Genomic DNA, 23,743 nt, shown 5'->3' on the forward strand with positions numbered 1-23,743 from the left:
TTGAAGATACCCAGTATAACTTAAATATTTATGGAGTTTTTAAAAGTAGAGAGTCATATATGTTTTTTGCACAAATTAATATAGATATGTACAAAGAGCAATATGTTAAATGTTTGCCCCTACTCATTTTCTGACCCAATTTCGCATTTCCCAAACCCCATTAAATTTAGCATATATCTTTTCAGATTTTTTTCTGTGGATACTGAGTTAACACACAAGATCAGACTGTCAAATCAGACTCATCAGGTTTACTAATTATTTCAAGGATACAGGCAGTCGAAAGACTCAACCGAAGCATAGTGTCTAATACATGAAAGATGGCTCCTCAGACCATGTGATATGGTTAGGCTTTGTGTCCCCACCCAAATCTCATACTGAATTGTAATCCCCATAATCCCCACATGTCAAGAAGAGACCAGGTGGAGGTAATTGAATTGGGGGCAGTTTGCCCCATGTTGTTATCATGATAGTGAGTTCTCCCGAGATCTGATGGTTTTATAAGGGGCTTTTCTCGCTTCACTCAGCACTTCTCCTTCCTACCACCTTGAAAGGAAAGTGGCTTGCTTCCCTTTCACCTTCCACCATGACTGTAAGTTTCCTAAGGCCTCCCCAGCCATGCAAAACTGAGTCAATTAAACCTCTTTCCTTTATAAATTACCCAGTCTTTGGTATATCTTTGTAACATGTAAGAACAGACCAATACACCATGTTTTCCCACTTTGGACTTGTATCTCTGGCCCAGAATAAATAGGTAAGGTTTCTAAGTAAGATTCACAAGATGAGCTCACACAGTGGGGTGTTTAAATTGTGACTCATCTCTATGTTATACCCTAGAGAGTTGTGTACCTTATGTGGCATTCTTCAGAGAGAGATGCCTCATAGAGTCTGGGTTTATTTACTACAGGTAATCTTTAGCCAGGGACATCTTGCTAAGAGCATTTTAGTGGTAAGATCTCTTCCTCCAAGCAAATATCATTAGGCTTTTTACTTGAGGTCCAGTTGCCAACCATCCTTCTCTTTTTCCCTCTTCTCCAGGAAAGGAAGTGAATGGATTGGAGGCCAATTGCATTATTCCTTCCTTATAGTAAATACATATGTATACATTTAAGTTGGGGTTGTATATGTTGGGTTGTTTATACTAAAATTGGATTTTATGATTGAACAATTGATTGATAGAGTTCTATACATTGTTTTTCCCGTTAATACATCATGGGCATTTCTCCATGACATTACATATGATTCTAACTCATCCGTTTAAACTACCAGATAGAAAGTACAATTTTGATGTTATATGATTGGCACCCTATGTATAAACTGGTAAACTTCTATAAAATAAATGTTAGCTGTTAGGAACTTTAGATTGAAGTACAGACCCCAAGTGTAAATGTAGTAATTTGGCGTAGATTATTTATTAAGTGAGAAACACTTTTAGCAAAAGTTGTAGAAGCTAATATGTGAATATGACTGTAGCTTTGAAGGGCTTGTCTGAGCTCTATTTAGTGAAATTTGTGTGGTTGTATTTGTACCAGCCGTGGAAGAAGGTTGTCTACCACAGGTTAAGATAGTTTGTTGGCCGGGCTCAGTGGCTCATTCCTGTAATCCCAGAACTTTGGGAGGCCAAGGTTAAGATAGTTTGTTGGCCAGGCTCAGTGGCTCATGCCCGTAATCCCACAACTTTGGGAGGCCAAGGTGGGTTGGATCACCTGAGCTCAGGAGTTGGAGACCAGCCTGGGCAACATGGTGAAACCCCATCTCTACAAAAAATAAAAAAAATTAGCCAGGCACAGTGGCATGCACCTGTACTCCCAGCTACTCAGGAAGCTGAGATAGAAGAATCACGCTCTGGCCTGGGTGACAGAGCCAGACCCTGTTTCAAAAAAAAAAAAAAAAAGATGGTTTGTGGTTCCCCCATGTGATTCTCAGATGACATTGGTGATGTATCTGGAATCATTAGCTATCTTAAAATTGACTGCATTTCTTGAGATTGTTAGCTTTAAAACATAAAATGCCAAGACTGGATTTCTTAGCCCAGACTTTCAATACTGGTGCCCCAGTAACTTTTCCTTCAGAATGGTATTTTGTAGACTAAAAAATATGTTAGCATATTAAATATTAGAGTCTTACAAAATATTCATATTAAAATTTCTATCCTAATGAGCAAAAATTTATTACTGTAGCTTTGCAAGCACTCAGAAAATTAAGATTTGAGATGGTATATGAAATATAGTAGTTGAAAATTAAAAATATTACTTTAACGATTTAATATAATCTTCTGTCTTACCTCTCTTTTATTGATAGATACCACACTGAATGAACAAAGACTGAACTTTTCCGGATACCTTTTATAAAAGATGTCTGTGGAGTAGTGTTACAGTTCAAATAACAAAGGATTTTGCATTATGAGGTAGGTTGAAAATAGAAGGAATATGTCCTAATGTCACTTTTTAAATGTAGTGGGTAAACTTCATATATGTCATCTTATTTAATCCGTACAAGGAAAGTATTGTCCTTTTGATGACTGACTCAGAGAAGGGAAATAACTTCCTGACTTGTATTTGGGGAATTAGGATTTAAACTCAGATCTTTCTAACTCTGAAGCTCATTTTCTTTTCTTCTCTCCATTCTGTCTTCTACCTTATGCAGAAAGCCACTGTATCAGTTCTTGTGGTAAATATAAGGAAGATATTATGAAGCTTGAGCAGGAAAATATTAATAAGTCAAGAGATATTATAGATCCCCAGATTCTTCCTTTACAGTAATCAAAGGTTACAACACAATATGCAGCAGTCTTACCCTTGACTTTGCCTTGTTTTCAAGGCACAGGATTTTAGAATGCTAGCATTGGAAGGTAAAATGTCTAATGATCATACTTCCTTAGTTTATAGAAGAAGAAACTGAGATCCGGAGGAGTGGTGATTGTTTTTAGCTAGTCATGGGCATGACTAAGCCAATAAATGAGATCTGATTCCCTGTCCAGTGTTCTTTCCTTTTATATGGTATAGCTACTCACTTGTATCATCTTTGCTGTATAATAGTATCCTGGAGAAAGAATAGTCTTTTGTATACTACATTACAATAGTCTTTTCCCATTCTACTCTTCTCACACTCTTGAGACTTGGATGAGCTACTCTGGAGCTCATTTCTAACTCTGAAGCTCATTTTCTTTCTTTCTTTCTTTTCTTTCTTCTTAAATAAACAAATGTTATTTATTTTTCCTAGATCTCTTTAATCTGTGGTATCTGGGATACCAAAAGTAGTAGATACATTTACTGAAATGAAACATAGGCCTGCTGTGCTTTTTTAGAGAACTCATCTAGTTTTCCCCATTGATAATCATGTCAGAAACTGCATTTTATTTCATATGTGGTGGTTGAGATTAAAGTACCATAATTACAGTCATGTCTTAGCCTTGGATTGGGAGAACTTGGATTCAAACCTTGACTCCACCATTAATTGCTGAGCAAATCACTTTGACCTCTCTGTTTCTTCAACCTGAAAAATGGAAGTGGCAATCTCTGTCTTGCCCTAATTCTTAATCTACTATATTCTAGTCTAGTATATTTTAGGCTCAGTCTTCAGAGCCCAGAGGTCTAAGAAATAGTCAAAGGGCTCTGTGATAACTTGCATTTCATTGAAATTTTAAAAATAACTTTCAAAGGATTATCAAGTAATACTCAATGTAGAAAAATACAGAAAATACACATCATTCATAATTGTGTTCTGAAAATGTTAGTGTCCTTTTCCCTACATTTACATTTTAGTTACTCTTACATGGTTGGCTTTAAATATATTCAGAGATTATTTTCTGTTATAGCTTGAACCCATAACAGTTTACTCCTTGCCTCATTTAAAAGTGTGGAGTTAGGCAGTGTATACAAGGCTGTTAGGATAGTTCCATGATCATCAGAGAGGACCTAGACATTTTCTGTCTTTTTATTCTAAGGCCCTGACTGACTTCTTTGATGACTGTTTCATTTCTTTTTTTTTTTTTTTTTTTTTTTGAGACGGAGTCTTGCTCTGTTGCCCAGGCTGGATCGTAGTGACCAGATCTCGGCTCACTGCAAGCTCCGCCTCCCGGGTTCCCGCCATTCTCCTGCCTCAGCCTCCCGAGTAGCTGGGACTACAGGCGCCCGCCACCTCGCCCGGCTAGTTTTTTGTATTTTTTAGTAGAGACGGGGTTTCACCGTGTTAGCCAGGATGGTCTCGATCTCCTGACCTCGTGATCTGCCCGTCTCGGCCTCCCAAAGTGCTGGGATTACAGGCGTGAGCCACCGCGCCCGGCCGACTGTTTCATTTCTAACCATGGCATCCTCATTTCAGCAGCAGAAGGGAGGATCCCTCCTAGAATCCTACACAGCACTTCAGCTTTCTTCTTATTGACCAGAATTTATTCACATGACTACATGTTGCTTTTAACAATGGCCAGAACATGTAGTCTTTTAGCTAGACACATTTCCTAAGGTTTGTTACTAAGGAAGAAGTAAAAAGTATATTGGGAGACAACTGGTAGTCTCTGTCACAAACAGAAACATAAAACTTTATGTTAGAAATAATTCTAATCATAGGATTATCTACGGAAGCTCATACTTTGATTTGAAAGTAAGCGAAACTCTATTCGTAAACTTTTAGTTCAGACTAAAACTTTTTTTAAAACTCTTTATTAGTGCTATTTTTTTTTAACTCTTTTTATTAAAACTCTTAAGTGCTATTTTTCAATTTATAGTGCTTTGGGGTATATACCTAGGGTAGAATAAATTTGGAGTAATTTCTTCTTAAATAAACAAATGTTATTTATTTTTCCAGGGTATAAAAAAATGCTCAAAAAATTAGGGCTTTACAAGCACAGAGAGACAAATACTGTATGATCTCACTTGTACGTGGAATCTAAAAACTTAGGGAAGTAGAGAGTAGAATGGTGGTTACCAGAGGCTGGGTGCTAGGGTAAGGGAGGGGACAGAGAAAGGAAAGACATTTGTCAAGGGGTACAAAGTTACAGTTAGATAGGAGAATAAGTTCTGGTGTTCTGTTGCATAAGAAGGTGACTATAGTTCATGTATATTCAAAATATATTTATTATTTTAATATTTTTTAAAGTAGCTGTAAGAGATTAAGTGTTCACATTGCAAAGAAATGATAAACATTTGAAGTAATGGCTATGCTAATTCACCAAATTTGATTATTCCACATTATATATAGGTACTGAACTATCATATTGGATTTCATAAATATATACAATTATTACTTGTCAATTAAAAATAAAACTATAGCCGGGCGTGGTGGCTCACGCCTGTAATCCCAGCACTTTGGGAGGCCGAGGCGGGCGGATCACAAGGTCAGGAGATCGAGACCACAGTGAAACCCCGTCTCTATTAAAAATACAAAAAATTAGCCGGGCACGGTGGCGGGTGCCTGTAGTCCCAGCTGCTCAGGAGGCTGAGGCAGGAGAATGGCGTGAACCCGAGAAGTGGAGCTTGCAGCGAGCCAAGATCGTGCCACTGCACTCCAGCCTGGGCGACAGAGCGAGACTCTGTCTCAAAAAAAAAAAAAAATAAAATAAAAATAAAAATAAAACTATATAAAAATATTGTTATAAAATAAAGTATGTTTAAACATTTTTAAAAGTTAGGCTTTATTTTCAGATTTAAGAAGAAAATTAATAAAATGAAGATAAATTTTGTGAATTTTCAGATGATTGGTCTATGTTGATGTAATTATAAACTTTGAATTATTTAATCTTTATAACAAGATTGTGTTTGGTTTCAGATGAATGAGAGTGGAGAATTGGACAAAAATTGATTTTTAGTTTCTGAATCATGGTTTTTAGCTCACCAGTTATTGTATAGTCTCACTCTTTGAAAGTTCATGCTGAAAAACTGAGTGAATATGATCAGATTTCTCCACCAAATTCTCAGCCTGATAAGGGTAAGTAAGGTTCCATTCAGCTCTTTGTTCATCTCTGTGCCATCTGTGGTCCTTTGGAACTGGCTTCTTTCACATAGCATAATGTCTTCAAGCTTCATTCGTGTTGTACCATATATCAGTACCTCATTCCTTTTTACTGCTGAATAATATTATATGAATATACCGCATTTTGTTTATCCATTTATCGGTTGATGGGCATTGGGTTGATTATTTCTACTTTTTAGTTGTGATGAATAGTGCTGTTGTGAACATTTGTGTACAACTTCTTGCATAGACATAGGTTTTCATTCTTTTGGCTGTATATGGGTGGAATTGCTAAGTGGAATTGATGAAACTGCTGCTAAGTTATTTTCCAAAGTAGGTGCACCATTTTACATTTCCACAAACAATGAATGAAGTTTCCAATTTTTCCACATTCTTGCTGACACTTTCTATTATCTTTTTTTGACTATAGCCCTCCTAGTAGGTGTAAAGTAAATCTTTTTATTACCAAAAATTTTTAAATATACTCAAAAATTGGCCGGGCGCGGTGGCTCAAGCCTGTAATCCCAGCACTTTGGGAGGCCGAGGCGGGTGGATCACGAGGTCAGGAGATCGAGACTATCCTGGCTAACATGGTGAAACCCCGTCTCTACTAAAAATACAAAAAACTAGCCGGGCGTGGTGGCGGGCGCCTGTAGTCTCAGCTACTTGGGAGGCTGAGGCGGGAGAATGGCGTGAACCCGGGAGGCGGAGCTTGCAGTGAGCCGAGATCACGCCACTGCACTCCAGCCTGGGAGACACAGTGAGACTCCGTCTCAAAAAAAAAAAAAAAAAAAAAAAAACTTAAAAATAGAGAAAATTGTATAATGAACCCTCATGTATTCATCATCCAGTTTCAACAATTATCAACATCTTTTAAATCTCATTAGTGACTTTTTTTTTTTTGAGAGAGTCTCTCTCTGTCACCCAGGCTGGAGTGCAATGGCACGATCTAGGCTCACTGCAACCTCCACCTCCCGGTTTCAAGCAATTCTCTTGCCTCAGGCTCCTGAGTAGCTGGGACTACAGTCATGTGCCACCACACCCAGCTAATTTTTTGTATTTTTAGTAGAGATGGGGGTTTCATCATGTTGGCCAGGCTGGTCTCGAACTCCTGACCTCAGGTGATCTGCCTGCGTCAGCCTCCCAAAGTGCTGGGATTACAGGCCTGAGCCACTGCGCCTGGCCATTAGTGACTTTTTAAAAACAGCATTATTGAGGCATAGTTAGCATACAGTAAACTGTATGTATTTAAGGTATACAATTTGGTAGGTTTTGGCACATGTATATAGCCATGGAATAATCACCACAATCAAGATAATGGACATATCCATCATCCCCCAAAAAACGCCCCTTTAGAATCTTTTCCTCCCACCTCTCCCCAAGCAACCACTGTTAGAGTTTCCATTTTCTAGAGTTTTATATAAATGGAATCATATCGTATGTACTCTTTTGTCAGCCTTCTATTACTTTTTATTTATTTATTTATTTTTAGAAATGGGTTCTCCCTGTGTTGGCCAGGTTGGTCTTGAACTTCTGGACTCAAGCAATTCTGCCACTTCAGCCTCCCAAAGTGCTGGGATTACAGGCGTGAGCCACTATGCCTAGTGTGTCACTGTTTTGAATAGTAAAAAAGAATTATAATTATTTTCATTATTTTGAGATTCACTCACGTCATGTGTATCAGTATAGTTTATTCCTTTTTATGACTGATAGTATTTCATTGTATCGTTATACCACTGTTTGATTTAATCCATTCCCCTGTTGATTGACTTTGAGTTTCTTTTCTTTCAGGGGCTATCACAAATAAAACTATATGAACATTCATGTGCAGGTCTTTGTATAGGCACACAGTCATGTGTCACTTAACGACCAGGATACATTCTGAGAAATGTGTCATGATTTTCTCATTGTGCAAACATCATAGAGTGATGGTATAACTTACTACACACCTAGGCTATATGATATAGCCTGTTGCTCCTAGGCTACAAATCTGTACAGCATGTTACTATACTGAGTACTGTAGGCAGTTGTAGCACAACAGTAAGTGTTTGTGTATCTAAACCTATCTAAACAAAAAGAAACAGTAAAAATATGATATAAAAGATTTAAAAAAATAGTACACCGATATGGGGCATTTACCATGAATGGAGCTTGCAGGACTGCAAGTTGTTCTGAGTCAGTGAGTTGTGAGTTAATGGGAAGGCATAAGATACTACTGTACACTGCTGTAGACTATAAATACTGTACACTTAGGCTACACTAAATTATTTATTTATTTATTTATTTATTTAGAGACAAAGTCTCGCTCTGTCACCCAGGCTACAGTGCAGTGGCGTGATCTCGGCTCACTGCACCCTCTGCCTCCCAGGTTCAAGCAATTCTCCTGCCTCAGCCTCCCAAGTAGCTGGGATTACAGGTGCCCACACCACACTCAGCTAATTTTTATATTATTACTAGAGATGGGGTTTCACCATGTTGGCCAGGCTGGTCTCAAACTCCTAACCTGAGGTGATCTGCCTATTTCAGCCTCCCAAAGTGCTGGGATTACAGGCGTGAGCCACCACACCCAGCCCACTAAATTTATTTTTTAAATATTTTTCTTGTTTTAGTAATAAATTAACCCTAGCTTACTGTAATTTTTTCACTTTATAAACTTTTAATTTTTTTTTAACTTTTTGACTCTTTTGTAATCACACTTAGGTTAAAACACATTGTCCAACTGCACAAAAATATTTTATTTCTTTATGTCTTTATCCTAGCCTTTTCCTATTCTTAAATTTTTAATTTTTTTATTTTTTTGAGATGGAGTCTCACTCTGTTGCCCAGGCTGGAGTGCAGAGGCACGATCTCAGCTCACTGCAACCTCTGCCTCCTAGATTCAGGCGATTCTCCAGCCTCAGCCTCCCCAGGAGCTGGGATTACAGGCATGTGCCACCATGCCCAGCTAATTTTTGTACTTTTAGTAGAGTCGGGGTTTCACAATATTGACCAGGCTGGTCTCGAACTCCTGACTTCAAGTGATCCACCCACTTGGCCTCCCAAAGTTCTGGGATTACAGGTATGGACCACCACACCTGGCCCTATATATTTTTTTTTTCACTTGGTAAACTTTTTTATGAAAAGCTAAGACACAAACAACACACATTGGCCTAAGCCTACACAGGGGTCAGGATCATCATCCCTGTCTTCTACCTCCACATCTTGTGCCACTGGAGGGTCTTCAGGGGCAGTAACATGCATGGAGCTGTCATCTCCTATGGTGCCATCTTCTGGAATACCCTCTGAAGGACCTACCTGAGGCTGTTTTACAGTTAACTTTTTTTCAATAGGAGAAAGAATATACTCTAAAATAACAATTTAAAATATAGTATAGTAAATAAATCATAAACTAGTAATATAGTTATCAAATCTTATGTACTGTACATAGTATATGCTATACTTTTATATGGCAGTATAGTAGATTTGTTTATACCAGCGTCACTACAAACACATGAATAATGCATTGTGCGTTATTCACATTATTGTGAATTTTTCAGCTCCACTATAATTTTATGGGACCACCATCATATATTCATTTAGTCCATTGTTGACCAAAACATTGTTATGCAGTGCATGACTGTATCTCCTTTTCCTTTAAGTAAATACCTAGAAATAGAATAACTGCATTCATATGGTAAATGTATGTTTAACTTCTTAAGAAATTGCCGGCCGGGCGCGGTGGCTCACGCCTGTAATCCCAGCACTTTGGGAGGCCGAGGCGGGCGGATCACAAGGTCAGGAGATCGAGACCACGGTGAAACCCCGTCTCTACTAAAAATACAAAAAATTAGCCGGGCGCGGTTGTGGGCAACTGTAGTCCCAGCTACTCGGGAGGCTGAGGCAGGAGAATGGCGTGAACCCGGGAGGCGGAGCTTGCAGTGAGCCGAGATCGCGCCACTGCACTCCAGCCTGGGCGACAGAGCGAGACTCCGTCTCAAAAAAAAAAAAAGAAATTGCCAAACTGTTTTTCAAGTGGTTGTACCATTTTACATTCCTATCAACAATGTATGAGAGTTTCAGATCCTTATCAGCACTGGTATTGTCAGTCTTTTTCATTTTAGTCATTCTAGTAAGTGCATAGTGGTATCTCATTGTGGTTTTAATTCATATTTACTTGCTGATCAGTGCTTTTAAACATCTGTTCCTGTGCTTATTGGCTATTTGCATATATTCTTTTCTGAAGTATAGGTTAAAATAATTTGCCCATATTTAAGCAAGTATTTGTTACATTATTTTTTATTAGTTTTCTAGTCAGAATTTTTATACTATTTTAAGTTGAACAGGAACTATGTTTTCTAACTTGACAAACTAGGCTTCATTTAGATTTTCTTTTTAACCTCAAATTTCCAAATTTGAAAAACTGGCTGATCATTAGCCTCAAAAAATTAGGAGGGAGTATATCCCATGTAGAATTGAACATTTCTTCCCTTTAGCAGAAACAAGCCTTGTTTCTGAGAGCTGAAGAAATATTCAGTTCTATATGGGATATACACCCTCCTAATTTTTTGAGATAAACTGTATCACCAAAAATATAAAGGGCAGGTGGGACACAGTGGCTCCCACCTGTAATCCCGGCACTTTGGGAGGCCGAGGCAGGCAGATCACCTGAGGTCAGGAGTTGGAGACCAGCCTAGCCAACATGGTGAAACCCCATCTCTACTAAAAATACAAAAATTAGCCAGGCGTGGTGGTGCGCACCTGTAGTCCTAGCTACTCAGGAGGCTGAGGCAAGAGAATCACTCGAACCCCAGAGGTGGAGGTTGCAGTGAGACGAGATCGTGCCATTGAACTCCAGCCAGGGCGATAGGGCAACACTCTGTCTCAAAAAAAAAAAAAAAAAAAAAAATATATATATATATACACACACACACACACACACACACATATATGGCATTATAATTTCATAGTAAGTACATTTTCTGCTGTATTTGTATTTATTCAGGATTTGAGGTGAGGAAAGGAAAGAATCAGGAACAGTCCTGCCCCTCCCCCAAAAAAAGAATCAAGTAAACAAAAACGGTGTATCTACTGTAAGTTTCTTCTGAAACTTTTCTCCACATCAGCCCTATCCCCTTTCAGTTTTCACCCTGTTTCTTCCCTTATGCCTCTCACCAGTACTTTAAGAGAGAACAAACCAGAAGACATTCTAGAATGCTTTTTTCACCAATCAGAAGTAGTGGAATGAAATCCAAGCCTACACAGAAGATACAGAACTCTGTTCCTTCATCTTCCCTCATACCTGATACCTAAAAGTAGTTTTCATCGTATAACTGAATTTCCAATTTTCAGCATTCCCAATCCATTTTATAAACATCCTTTTATTGTTAAGTCTTACAGTACTCTCGTCAGGTGAGTATGTTTATTTTATCTTGAGTAAACTGAAGATTTTAAAAATCAAATTCTATATCTGTGGTTCTTTTACTTGTCTTAGAAACCTAATATATAGGAAACCAATTCATGAGAACTTCAGAAGTTATTTGAACATTAATACCAAGACACCCACCGTGGTTGTGTGGTTCCTATCCACACATCCCTGCTTGTCTCACATTTTGTCCCTATGACAGCAACATGTGTATCAGTTCCCTTCTGCCCTTTTCCTCTCACTTCTGAGAAGGTTAAAGTTACTGGTACATGACCTGGGAGGTATCTGACCATCCTGATGCTACCCTTTGGCATATAATGTCAAGATACTCAACTTTTATGCTGAACTAAGTTGTAATTTGTTTGAGCTGCTTTGTTTTTCAAAGCTCTTACCAAGAGCAAAGGAGGCCGGGTGCAGTGGCTCATGCCTGTAATCCTAGCAGTTTGGGAGGCCGAGGTGGGTGGATCGCTTGAGGCCAGCACTTTGAGACCAGCCTGGTCAACATGGTGAAACCCTGTGTCTACTAAAAATACAAAAATTAGCTGGACGTGGTGGCATGTGCCTGTAATCCCAGCTACTCGGGAGTCTGAGGCAGGAGAATCGCTTGAACCCAGGAGGCGGAGGTTGCAGTGACCCAAGAGCACCCCCACTGCACTCCAGTCTGGGTGAGAGAGCGAGACTCCATCTCGGAAAAAAAAAAAAAAAAAAAAGAGCAAAGGAAATGCTCTGGACAAGATAATCTGGTAAGAATTTTCTCCCTTCTTTGCAGAAAATCCCATTTTGTCAACCTAATGAAGCATTCAAAGAAGACATATGACTCTTTTCAAGATGAACTTGAAGATTATATTAAAGTACAGAAAGCCAGAGGCTTAGAGCCAAAGACTTGTTTCAGAAAGATGAGAGGGGACTATTTGGAAACCTGTGGGTACAAAGGAGAGGTTAATTCCAGACCCACATATAGAATGTTTGACCAGAGACTCCCATCTGAAACCATCCAGACCTACCCAAGATCATGCAATATTTCACAAACAGTGGAAAATCCGTTGCCTCAGTGGTTACCAGCCCATGACAGCAGATTGAGACTAGACTCTCTGAGCTACTGTCAGTTCACCAGGGAATGTTTCTCAGAAAAACCAGTACCCCTGAACTTTAATCAGCAAGAATATATTTGTGGCTCACATGGTGTAGAATCTAGAGTTTACAAGCACTTCTCCTCAGATAACAGTATCAGTACTCATCAAGCCAGTCACAGACAGATATATCAGAAGAGGAAAAGGCGCCCAGAGGAAGGCAGAGAAAAATCAGAGGAGGAGCAATCCAAGCATAAGAGAAAAAAAAGTTGTGAGGAAATTGATTTAGACAAACACAAGAGCATCCAAAGAAAGAAGACAGAGGTGGAAATAGAAACCGTACATGTCAGTACAGAAAAGCTTAAGAATCGAAAGGAGAAAAAAAGCCGAGATGTAGTCTCTAAGAAAGAGGAACGTAAGCGTACAAAAAAGAAAAAGGAACAAGGCCAAGAAAGGACAGAGGAGGAAATGCTTTGGGACCAGTCTATTCTTGGATTTTGAAGCTTTCAAAGTTGGTTCTTCCAAAGTTAAGTTGAAAAAATAGGTGAGAGCTTGGTTTTATGATGTCCATGTTCATACCACTTTTCTTATGTGAATAGGTTAACTTCTAACAAAGGCCAAGTGAACAGAAAGTGTTTAGCATGCTTGCTCTCCAACACAGAAATTACTTTTCCTCATTTTCTAAAAGCATTATTACATTTTTTTGACATATAGTGTAATTTCCTTTAATGAAAGTCACTCTGCTTTTATTCATCAAATTGCTTTGATGGTAGAATTATTTTCTCTTGGGAGGTTATTTATTTTAAATTGGAGGATTAATGGACTTTGCACAATCTGTTTCTTGATTGGGTTTGTTACAGTTTTGAGTTGGGTATTTTATGTTCATTGGTTTTTCTCTATGAAGCAATTTTTTTCTCCTGTATTAGATCTAACTTGCAGTGTATTTTCTAGGCTGGAAAGTGGAAAATGAAATACATTATAATCTTAGGTTACATAAAGTTTCTAAAGTTTCAAATAATCTTGATACAAAATCAGTTTATATTCTGGAAATATTTATAATAAAGTATTCTAATTTCTACATGTTGTTGTGTGTCAGTCTATTTAACAATGATTTTTCTTTTGGGAGGAGGAGAGAATAACTTGGCAGTTCATACTTAAGAGGCAAGATCTTTTGGGTAGGTCACACTTTAAAGTTGTAAAAGTTCCTTGCTTACTCACATGTGAACCTGGTTTTTAAGGTGGAAATCTATGACTGAGTATTACAGGACCCCACCACTTACCCAAAGTTAGCTTTTGGGTCGGGGGTTTCCTCACTATAGTCCCTTCACTGGTCGCCAGAACGATGTTACAGGAAAGAGGTCTGAATATAGACCCCAAGAGAGGGTTCTTGGATCTCACACAAGAAAGAATTCAAGGCAAGCCCATAGAATAAAGTGAAAGCAAGTTTATTAGGAAAGTAAAGGAATAGAAGAATGGCTATTCCACAGACAGAGCAGCCCAGAGGGCTGCTGGTTGCCCATTTTTATGGTAATTTCTTGATACGCATCCCCCTTTTAGGCCATATAGGGTAATTTCTGACGTTGCCATGGCATTTGTAAACTGGCATGGCCCTCGTGGGAGTTTAGCAGTGAGGACGACCAGTGTTCACTCTCGGTGGCCATCTTGGTTTTGGTGGGTTTTGTCCGGCTTCTTTTCTGCAACCTGTTTTATCAGCAAGGTTTTTATGATCTGTATTTTGTGCTGACCTCCTATGTCATCCTGTGGCTTACAGTGCCTTAACCATCTGGGAATACAGCCCAATAGGTTTCAGCCTCATTTTACCCAGCTGCTATTCAAGATGGAGTTACTCTAGTTTACATGCCTCTGACATGCCCACAATTTTTTCAAATAGTTAAAACTGAAGAGAGAAGGGTTTATCGGAAATAAAATGCCATTAAATTATCTTGTCCTAATCAGTGTTTTCATTATAATAATCCCCTTTTTTGTGATATGCATCTAAAGTATTTAAGCATCACTGTTTTGTTGTAGAGAGACTGATGGCCTGAGAATCTGAATCCCAGGAGTCTAGTCTCAGCTATGCCATGAAGTTGTTATGTGACTTTGAGGAAGTCAATTAGTTCATCTTCCTCATTATCAAATATGACTAGAAAGACTGGCCTCTAAAAATGCCTTGGATAACAAGGAGACTGTGAAATGAAAATTCCCAAGCCCCACTTAAAAAAAGAAAACAGAAAAAAATTCTCTTTGTATTCTGCAATGTTGTGCTTACATGTCTATTATAATATTAACATTAAAGTTGTTTTGCTAAAATTATTTTTACCATGGTAGGGAGATGGAAATTCACAAACAAAAGTTAACTGCCCTTCCCATTTTGTATTCTAAAATACAACTTTTAGCCTGAAAAAATAAACACTGGATAAAAATCATTATTACTTAAACTTTTATTAGCATGCCTATACTCTAACTCTTCCCATCTGTTATTTTTTTAATCATCTGTGATTTTTAATTGTGTGTGTCACCTTGACTGGGCTAAGGGATGTCTGAGTATCTGGTAAACATTGTTTCTGGGTGTGTCTGTGAAGGTGTTTCCAGAAGAGATTAATAACATTTGAATTGGTGAATTAGTAAAGCAGATGGCCTTCCCAATGTGATCATCCAATCTGTTGAGGCCCCAAGCAGAATAAAAAGGAGGAAAAAGGGCAAATTTGCCTACTCTTTTTTTGTTGAGACATCCATCTTCTCCTTTCCTTGGACATAGGTGCTCCTGGTTCTCAGGGTTTCACATTCAGCTAGAACTTACACCCTAACCTAATCCCACCCTAACCCCCAAGTTCCCAGGCCTTCACACTGACTGAATTAAACCACAGGGTTTCCTAGTTATGCATCTTACAGATGGCAGATTGTAGGTCTTCTCAGCCTCCATAATCATTTCACATGAGCCAGTTCCCATAATAAATTTCAAACACACAGGCCAGGCACGGTGGCTCATGCCTGTAATGCCAGCACTTTGAGAGGCCATCAGAGGTCAGGAGTTTGAGACCAGCCTGGCCAACATGGCGAAACCTTGTCTCTACTAAAAATACAAAATTAGCTAGGTGTGGTGGTGTGCGCCTATAATCCCAGCTACTCGGGAGGCTAAAGCAGGAGAGTCGTTTGAACCTGGGAGGCGTAGGTTGCAGTGAGCCAAGATCATACCATTGCATTCCAGCCTGGGGAAAAAAGAGTAAAACTCCATCTCAAAAAAAAAAAAAAAAAAAAAATTCATCTTAGACGGTAGCCTAGAAGGGGAAGAGGCGACCATTAGAACCCAACATCAATTGTTATAGGAGTTATTAAGAAATTATTTTAGGCAGCTAGAGAGGAAAAGGGGATCCTTGGGAAGTTTTTGTTTCTTTTTTTTTTTTTTTTAATTTATTTATTATTATTATACTTTAAGTTGTAGGGTACATGTGCATAACGTGCAGGTTTGTTACATATGTATACTTGTGCCATGTTGCTGTGCTGCTTTTAAAGCAGTTCCAGAAACGTCTTATCTAGCAGGAAAGCCCCTGCTCTTAGAGCAGGGCTGCCAAGCTTTGCTATGCAAATCCCGGCCATTAGAAACTGGGTCCACCCAAACATGGCGATTCCCTGAGCCTTCTCCCTTGCCCCAGCATATCCCCACGTGTGTAGAACGGCAAGACACCCTGTATTTGCATGTTAAAAGGCTAGGATGGGAGGGCCAGTTTTTTCACGGGCTACGTGAGTGACATACCTGTCAAACCAATCCCCTGGGCCCTATGGAAACCAGACACCGCCTCCTCCAGCATCCCAATATAAGCAGCCACTTTTCTGTGGCACACAGGGTTTTCTCTTTGTTTGAATCCCCCCTCCCTTTATCTCTGTACAGGGGAGCTGTTTTCTTCTTTCCTTCTTTCCAGCCTATTAAACTTTTTGCTTCTTAAAACCAATCCATGTGTGTCCATGTCAATCCTGTCAGCGCGAGACCAAAGACCCTGGTGTTCCTCCAGTCATCGCAGCTGTATCAAAATCACCAAGAATAGAAAAAGTAGACATTCCCGTTCCTTGATGACTTAATCCTAACAATAAGGAAATACACTTAGTGATATATTTGTCTATAGGTAAGGAATATAACTTTTTTTTTTTTGGTTGGGACAAAATAATATAGGCTAAAAAACTGTATTATTAGGTAGATTTATAACTGACTATGTGACTAGTCTTAGAGTGACTAAGTAGATCCCCAAATTAACTGTTCTTCCATGGCATTGACAGAGTAAGATTATTTTGTGCAGTTTTACTGCCTGTTTTTAACATGTCTGGTCTACTGGTCAAAAGAGAACCAAAGTAGAGCACAAGTAGGCTGTGAATTATCAGTCCTAAAAGATACCTTCTTCTCTGAAAACCCCAAGATAGTATAGTCTTTATTGACAGGTATTACAAACAAGGTCAGCTGAATTATCAGCATTTTTAGAGTTGACAAAATTCTTTTTCACAGGTTATTTTGAGTCTAATGCTTGGGGGAAGTTCAAAACTACCGTTGACCCTTGAACAACATGGCCTTGAATTGCACAGGTCCACTTATACGCAGATTTTCTCCTGCCTCTGCCACACTTAAGACAGCAAGACCAAGGCCAGGTGTGGTGGGGCTCACGCCTATAATCTCAGCACTTTGGGAGTTCAAGGCCGACGGATCACCTGAGGTCGGGAGTTCGAGACCAGCCTGATCAACATGGAGAAACCCTGTCTCTACTAAAAATACAAAATTAGCCGGGCATGGTGACGCATGTTATTCCAGCTACTTGGGAGGCCGAGGCAGGAGAATCATTTGAACCCAGGAGGCAGAGGTTGCAGTGAGCTGAGATCACGCCATTGCACTCCAGCCTGGGCCACTAGAGCTAAACTCCATCTCAAAAAAAAAAAAAAAAAAAAAAAAAAAGACAGCAAGACCAACCCCTCCTCTTCTCCTCCTGAGCCTACTCAATTAATGTTGAGGATGAAGATCTTTATGATGATCCACTTCTACTTAATAGTAAATCTATGTTCTCTTCCTTATGATTTTTAGTAACATTTTGTTCTCTAGCTTACTTTATTGTAAGAATACAGCATGCACTAGATGTAACATGCAAAATAGGTGTTAATCCACTGTTTATGATATGGTAAGTCTTCCAGTCAACAGCAGGCCATTAGTAAAGTTTTGGGAGAGTCACAAGTTATACTCGGCTTTTCTACTGCACAGGGTTCAGAGCCTCTAACCCCACATTGTTCAGGAGCCAACTACCTAAGAATATTCAGTAAGATACCCAAGTACTGTGATTTCGTCAAAATGGTTTCAAAAAAGATGCCATGGTTCAGTAGTTAGCACACACAACTGAACTACACTTAGTAGAGCAGGCAGATCCTTTTTCCAATTTTTAAATTAAAACCATAAAAATTGAGCAAGGGCACACTACAAGTATGTGATAATGACAGTCTTGAGGAAGTCACTATGACTTGCATGATAGTTTTTAAAAATGTAGGACAGCCAGGTACAATGATTCACACCTGTGATAAAAGAAAAACTTCAGGCCAGGCGCAGTGGCTCACGCCTGTAATCTCAGCACTTTGGGAGGCCAAGGCGGGCAGATCATGAGGTCAGGAGATCGAGACCATCCTGGCTACACGGTGAAACCCCATCTCTACTAAAAATACAAAAAAATTAGCCAGGCGTGGTGGTGGGCGCCTGTAGTCCCAGCTACTGGGGAGGCTGAGGCAGGAGAATGGCATGAGCCGGGGAGGCAGAGCTTGCAGTGAGCCGGGATCGTGCCATTGCACTCCCGTCTGGGAAACAGAGCAAGATTCCATCTTAAAAAAAAAAAAGAAGGAAGGAGGGAGGGAGGAAGGAAGGAAGGAAGGAAGGACTTCAGCCAAATTAAATTTAAAGGAGTTGAATTGAGCAATAAACAGTTCAAGAATCGGGTAGCCTTCCCAGCCAGAGTAGGCTCGGACACTCCAGCGCAGTCACGCAGTGGAAGGTTTATGGACAGAAAATGGAAGTGAGGTACAGAGACAGCTGAATTTGGCTACAGCTTGGCATTTGCCTTATCTGAACATGGTTTGAACAGTTGGCTACATTTGGCCAAAACTCAGTGATTGACACAAGTGTAGTCTGTTACTACACTTGTCATGATATACAGACAAACCTTTAGGCCACACTTATATATGTGAGGAGGCAGCTTTAGGCTAAACTTGATTTAACACCTGTATTCCAACACTTCGGGAGGCCGAGGCGGGAGGATCACTTGAGCCTAGGAGTTAGAGATCAGCCCAAGCAACACAGTGAGACCTTGTCTCTGTGAAAATAAATTAGCCAGGCACGGTGGCATGTACCTGTAGTCCCAGCTACTCAGGAGACTGAGGCCAGAGGATCATTTGAGCCCAGGAGTTCAAGGTTGTGGTGAGCTACAAGAGCGCCACTGCACTCCCTCCTGGGCAACATAGCAAGACCCTATCTCAAAAATAAAAAAATCATGACATAAGAATTATGTGGAAATAAGGTCATACCTGTTAAAGTAATCAGCTGAAAGTAGTTGCCTCTGAGGTGCACGAAAGGAGGAAAGTGGAGATAAGGGAACTACTGGTCTTTAAAAAAAAAAAAGACATAAAACTAACACTTCAGGTCAGGCAAAGTGGCTCACACCTGTAATCCCAGCACTTTGGGAGGCCAAGGCGGATGGATCACCTGAGGTCAGGGGTTCCAGACCAGCCTGACTAACATGGTGAAACCCTGTCTCTACTAAAAATACAAAAATTAGCTGGGAATGGTGGCGGGTGCCTGTAATCCCAGCTACTCAGGAGGTTGAGGCAGGAGAATTGCTTGAACCCAGGAGGCAGAGGTTGCAGTGAGCTGAGATTGCACCATTGCACTCCAGCCTGGGTGACAGAGCGAGACTCTGTCTCAAACAACAACAACATCATCAACAAACTAACAGTTCATTACCTCTGAATGGAATGACATTAAACAATGTTTTAATAAATAAAAACAATACTTCAAATTATGGGCACACAAAACCTTGCTAAAAATAAAAACAAATTTAAAAATCTATTATTAATAGGACAGCATTTTAAGAGACTTTAAAGGAGTTTTTTTAAGTATTTTTAAAATAACCTCAAATTTATAGAAGTCTTAGAATTAAAGTACAAATAACTTTTATTTTACTAAATGACTTGAAAGTTCCTGACCTGACTCCTTATAACCCCTAAATACTGTGTGTCTTCTTAAAATTGTAATATAGCTAGCAAAATCAGAAAATCAACATTAATATATTTCTACCATCCAACCAACAGTTCCTATTCAAGTTTTGCCAAGTCAGGATCCAGTTCAGAACACCACTGCACTTATTTCTCATGTCTCTTTCATCTTCAGTCTGGAACAGTTCTTTAGTCTTTCCTTAACTTTCATGACTTTTACACTTCTATTACAGGCCAATTATTTTGTAGAATTTTCCTTAATTTGAATTTGTTGCTTTAGGATTAGATCCCAATTACGTATTATTGGCAGGAACATCATAGAAGTGATGCTGTGTTCTTCTTGCTAGACTATCAGGAGGCACACGATTGCAATTTGTCCTATTACTGATTATGTTCATTTTGGTTAAAGGTGACACCTGCCAGATTTTTCCCTGTGGCAGCAATTCTCACTCCCTGTGTCCACCCCTTTTGGTTGTCCCCTTCCATATTGGCTGGCCATGCCCTTGTGACCTGCTTTGGCCAATGGGAGAATAGCAAATATGACATAAGTGAGACATAGAAAGTTCTTGTGTTGCTGCCCTTATGCTGCTTTTGGAACTCAACCCCTATGTTCAAACTCTCCTGAATAATGAGACTTGTGGTCACATCCCCAACACCCAGCTGACGATGAGTTCTTCCTGTCCCTAAAATATGAGGCCCCTTGGCCATCCACCCCCATCCAGTTGTTAAGAAACAAGTATTACCTGTTTGAAATCATAAACAGTTGGGTGGTTTATGACACAGCAAAAACTAACTTACATACAACATGACCTCGTGAGTTTCTTAATTTCTCTGAGTCTCAGCTTTCTCATCTATAGGATGGAGATAAGGCAATCACCCTTGCTATTCTGAGGATTAAATGAGAAAATATATGGGAAGTGCTTGGCATAGCATAAATACTCAACACATATGGTAATTTTTTTAAAAACCCTCTATATTAGTCCCTTTTAATTAAAATTTTAATTAAAACAAAAGAAAAAACAAAAACCTCTGCTGGCCAGACTAGGGGACCCCTCAGGCTAGATGCACTGATTTAGTAATTTTAATAGTGGTAGGAGGCAGACAAACACCTAGGCAGATAGCAGCATGTCCCCAGTGAAACCCAACTTTCAAACCAAAGGCAGTTTAAAAGTCTGAAAGCTAAGCTACAAGTCTTGGATAAATCCACGGACTGAACTGAGAACCTCTCTTCCTGTTGGTGCACTTTCCTGACTGATCCCAACCCTTCACTTACTTTACATATATCTACCCTTCCCTAATTGGTTTTCTACACTGTCATGCCACCTTCGAATGGTGCCTTTGTTTTAGCCTTTTTTGCATACTCATAAACCAATCAGCATGCAGTCCCCACTTCTGAGCCCATAAAAACCCCAGACTCAGCCACACTGAGAGACCACCCGACTTCAGGTCAGGGACTACCTTTCGCATCCCCTCTCCACTGAGAGCCGTTTCATCGCTTCAGAAAAGTCTTCTCCGCCCTTTTCACCCTACCATTGTCAGCAAAGGGTACGAAGAAGGCAGTAACACCATAGCCCTCCACACCTCCCCCACTGTCTGCGACCAGTAGCAGCCACTTGCCACGAGAAGCAGTGCAGGGCCAGGCCAGCCAGGGAGCCTCCAGCAGGAGCAGACAACAGGACTGACAGAGTTGTTAACACCTCCCCCCCCATTCATTGTTAACATGCCCCTGTTTGTCAGGCTGCTGACGGTGGGACTAAAAACTGTTAGCATGGCTGTAACACCCCCTCTGAGGCTTCAGAGTCAGTGCTTTCCTGTTTGGGCGCCACCAAGTTCACTTCATCTGGATGTCAGAGTTCACCCTGGGAGTTGCTTCCAACAGGCCTGATCCAGCTGCAAGCCCCAAAGGGCACTTGGAGTGGCTGGCAAGATGAGGCACTCACTTGCTCACACACCCCCTCCTACTGGGGTTGAGCATGTAGTCTTGGTGGCTGCAGGAACCCCACCAGAGTGCAAGCCCAAGTGTGCAGGGCACCTCCTGCCTGGGGCAGAGCTAGGCATGGGCTGGAGCATCGAAGGCCAGAAGTCTGCAGTTGGAAAAGTGTCCGAGAAAAATCCTGCATCACTTTGGAAGCAGTCTTCCTATCCTAGAATGCCAGAGGGCAAACATCTGAAAGATCTGGAAGGATGAGGCGGCGGAGACCAAGATGTGACTGTGCACTGCCCCGTGAGAGGCAATCGAACCAGAGCAATTCCATCTTGAATAGGGGCTGGGTAAAATAAGGCTGAGACCTGCGGGGCTGCATTCCCACTAGCTTAGGCATTCTAAATCAGGATGAGATAGAAAGTCCGCATAAGACACAGGTCACAAAGACTTTGCTGATAAAACACTGATGCAGTAAAGGAGCCAGCCAAAACCAAGAGGGTGACGAAGGTGACCTCTGGTCATCCTCACTGCTCACTATATGGTAATTATAATGCATTCCCATGCTAAATGACACTCCTGCCAGTGCCATGACAGTTTACAAATGCCATGGCAACATCAGGAAGTTACCCTATAGGGTCTAAAAAGGGTAGGAACTCTCAGTTCCAGGAATTACCCACCCCTTTCCCAGAAAACCCATGAATAATCCACCCTTTGTTTAGCAGAGGATCAAGAAAAATTGTAAATATAGTCAGTCAAGTAGCTCATGCTGCTGCTCTGCCTATGGAGTAACCATTCTTTTATTCCTTTACTTTCTTAATAAACTTCCTTTCACTTTATGGACCTGCCCCAAATTCCTTCTTCCAAGAGGTCCAAGAACCCTCTCTTGGGGTCTGGATAGGGACCCTTTTCCAGTAACACCCCCATCACAGCCCTAATCACTAAGGGACCCGCTAGGCTCTTCCCTGCCCTCCCCAGACTGTCTCCCTTAAACATGCTGGATGCAGGAATGCATCAGTGACTCAGGAACAAAGTATGGACCTCTGCGGACAAGAAACGACCCCTCACAGGATATCCACATATATGTATGTCGGTGTACTGGGGCCAGGAGGCTACTAATAACAATGTTACCGCTGCTTCAAGAAAGCCGAGGCTCAGAGAGATTAAGGAACTTGTCCAGGGCCATACTGGAGTTCAGGCTCATGTGCTGTCATGGTCTGAGGTTTGAACTACAACTGTTTAAAGAGCTGGGATAGAACTAGGGAGAGAGTGTGGTGGGTGGGAACTGTGTCCGGAATTGGGGGGTTCTTGGTCTAGCTGACTTCAAGAATGAAGCTGCGGACCTTCACGGTGAGTGTTACAGTTCTTAAAGATGGTAGTCCGAAGTTTGTTCCTTCAGATGTTCAGATGTGTCCAGTTTTTTCTTTCTGGTGGATTCATGGTCTCTCTGACTTCAGGAGTGACGCTGCAGACCTTCGCAGCTAATGTTACAGCTCTTAATGGTAGTGCATCTGGAGTTGTTCATTCTTCCCGGTGGGTTCATGGTTTTGCTGGTTTCAAGTGTGAAGCTACCGACCTTTGCAGTGAGTGTTACAGCTCATAAAGGTGGCCTGGCTCCAAAGAGCGAGCAGCAGCCAGATTTATTGCAAAGAGCAAAACAACAACGCTCCCACCCTTCAGAAAAGCGCTGATTGGTGCTGGCAGCCTGCTTTTATTCCCTTATCAAGCCCCCACCCACATCCTGCTGATTGGTCCATTTTACATAGAGTTGATTGGTCTATTTTGCAGAGAGCTGATTGGTCCGTTTTGACAGAGTGCTGATTGGTGCATTTACAATCCCTGAGCTAGACACAGAGTGCTGATTGGTGCATTTATGATCCCTTGGCTAGACATAAAAGTTCTCCAAGTCCCCACTAGACTGAGGAGCCCAAGTTGCTTCACCTAGTGGATTCCACACGGGAGCCTTGAGCAGAGCTGCCTGCCGGTTCTGCGGGTTGCACCCACACTCCTCAGCCCCTGGGCGTTTGATGGGACGGAGTGCCGCGGAGCAGGGGGCGGTGATCGTCGGGGAGGCTCCCCGCGGGAGCCAACCTCGGGGTGGCGGGTGCGGGCATGGCCGGCTGCAGGTCCCGAGCCCTGCCCCGCGGGGAGGCAGCTGAAGCCCGGCAAGAACTCCAG

The 23,743-nt window shown here is 40.9% G+C and overlaps 1 protein-coding gene across 1 annotated transcript in view; it reads left to right on the forward strand.

The window, feature by feature from the left end:
* The window catches only part of KRCC1 (lysine rich coiled-coil 1), a 29,893-nt gene extending 16,398 nt beyond the window's left edge, over nucleotides 1–13,495 (forward strand). Inside the window, exons 2-4 of the mRNA XM_028832319.2 lie at nucleotides 2,299–2,404; nucleotides 5,764–5,922; nucleotides 12,117–13,495. Coding sequence (XP_028688152.2) covers nucleotides 12,139–12,918 — 780 coding nt within the window. The 5' untranslated portion in view covers nucleotides 2,299–2,404; nucleotides 5,764–5,922; nucleotides 12,117–12,138 and the 3' untranslated portion in view covers nucleotides 12,919–13,495. The remainder of the gene's footprint in view (nucleotides 1–2,298; nucleotides 2,405–5,763; nucleotides 5,923–12,116) is intronic.
* Nucleotides 13,496–23,743: the final 10,248 nt, after the last annotated feature.

Source organism: Macaca mulatta, chromosome 13 (assembly GCF_049350105.2).
Source record: "Macaca mulatta isolate MMU2019108-1 chromosome 13, T2T-MMU8v2.0, whole genome shotgun sequence".
Classification (NCBI taxonomy): Eukaryota; Metazoa; Chordata; class Mammalia; order Primates; family Cercopithecidae; genus Macaca; species Macaca mulatta.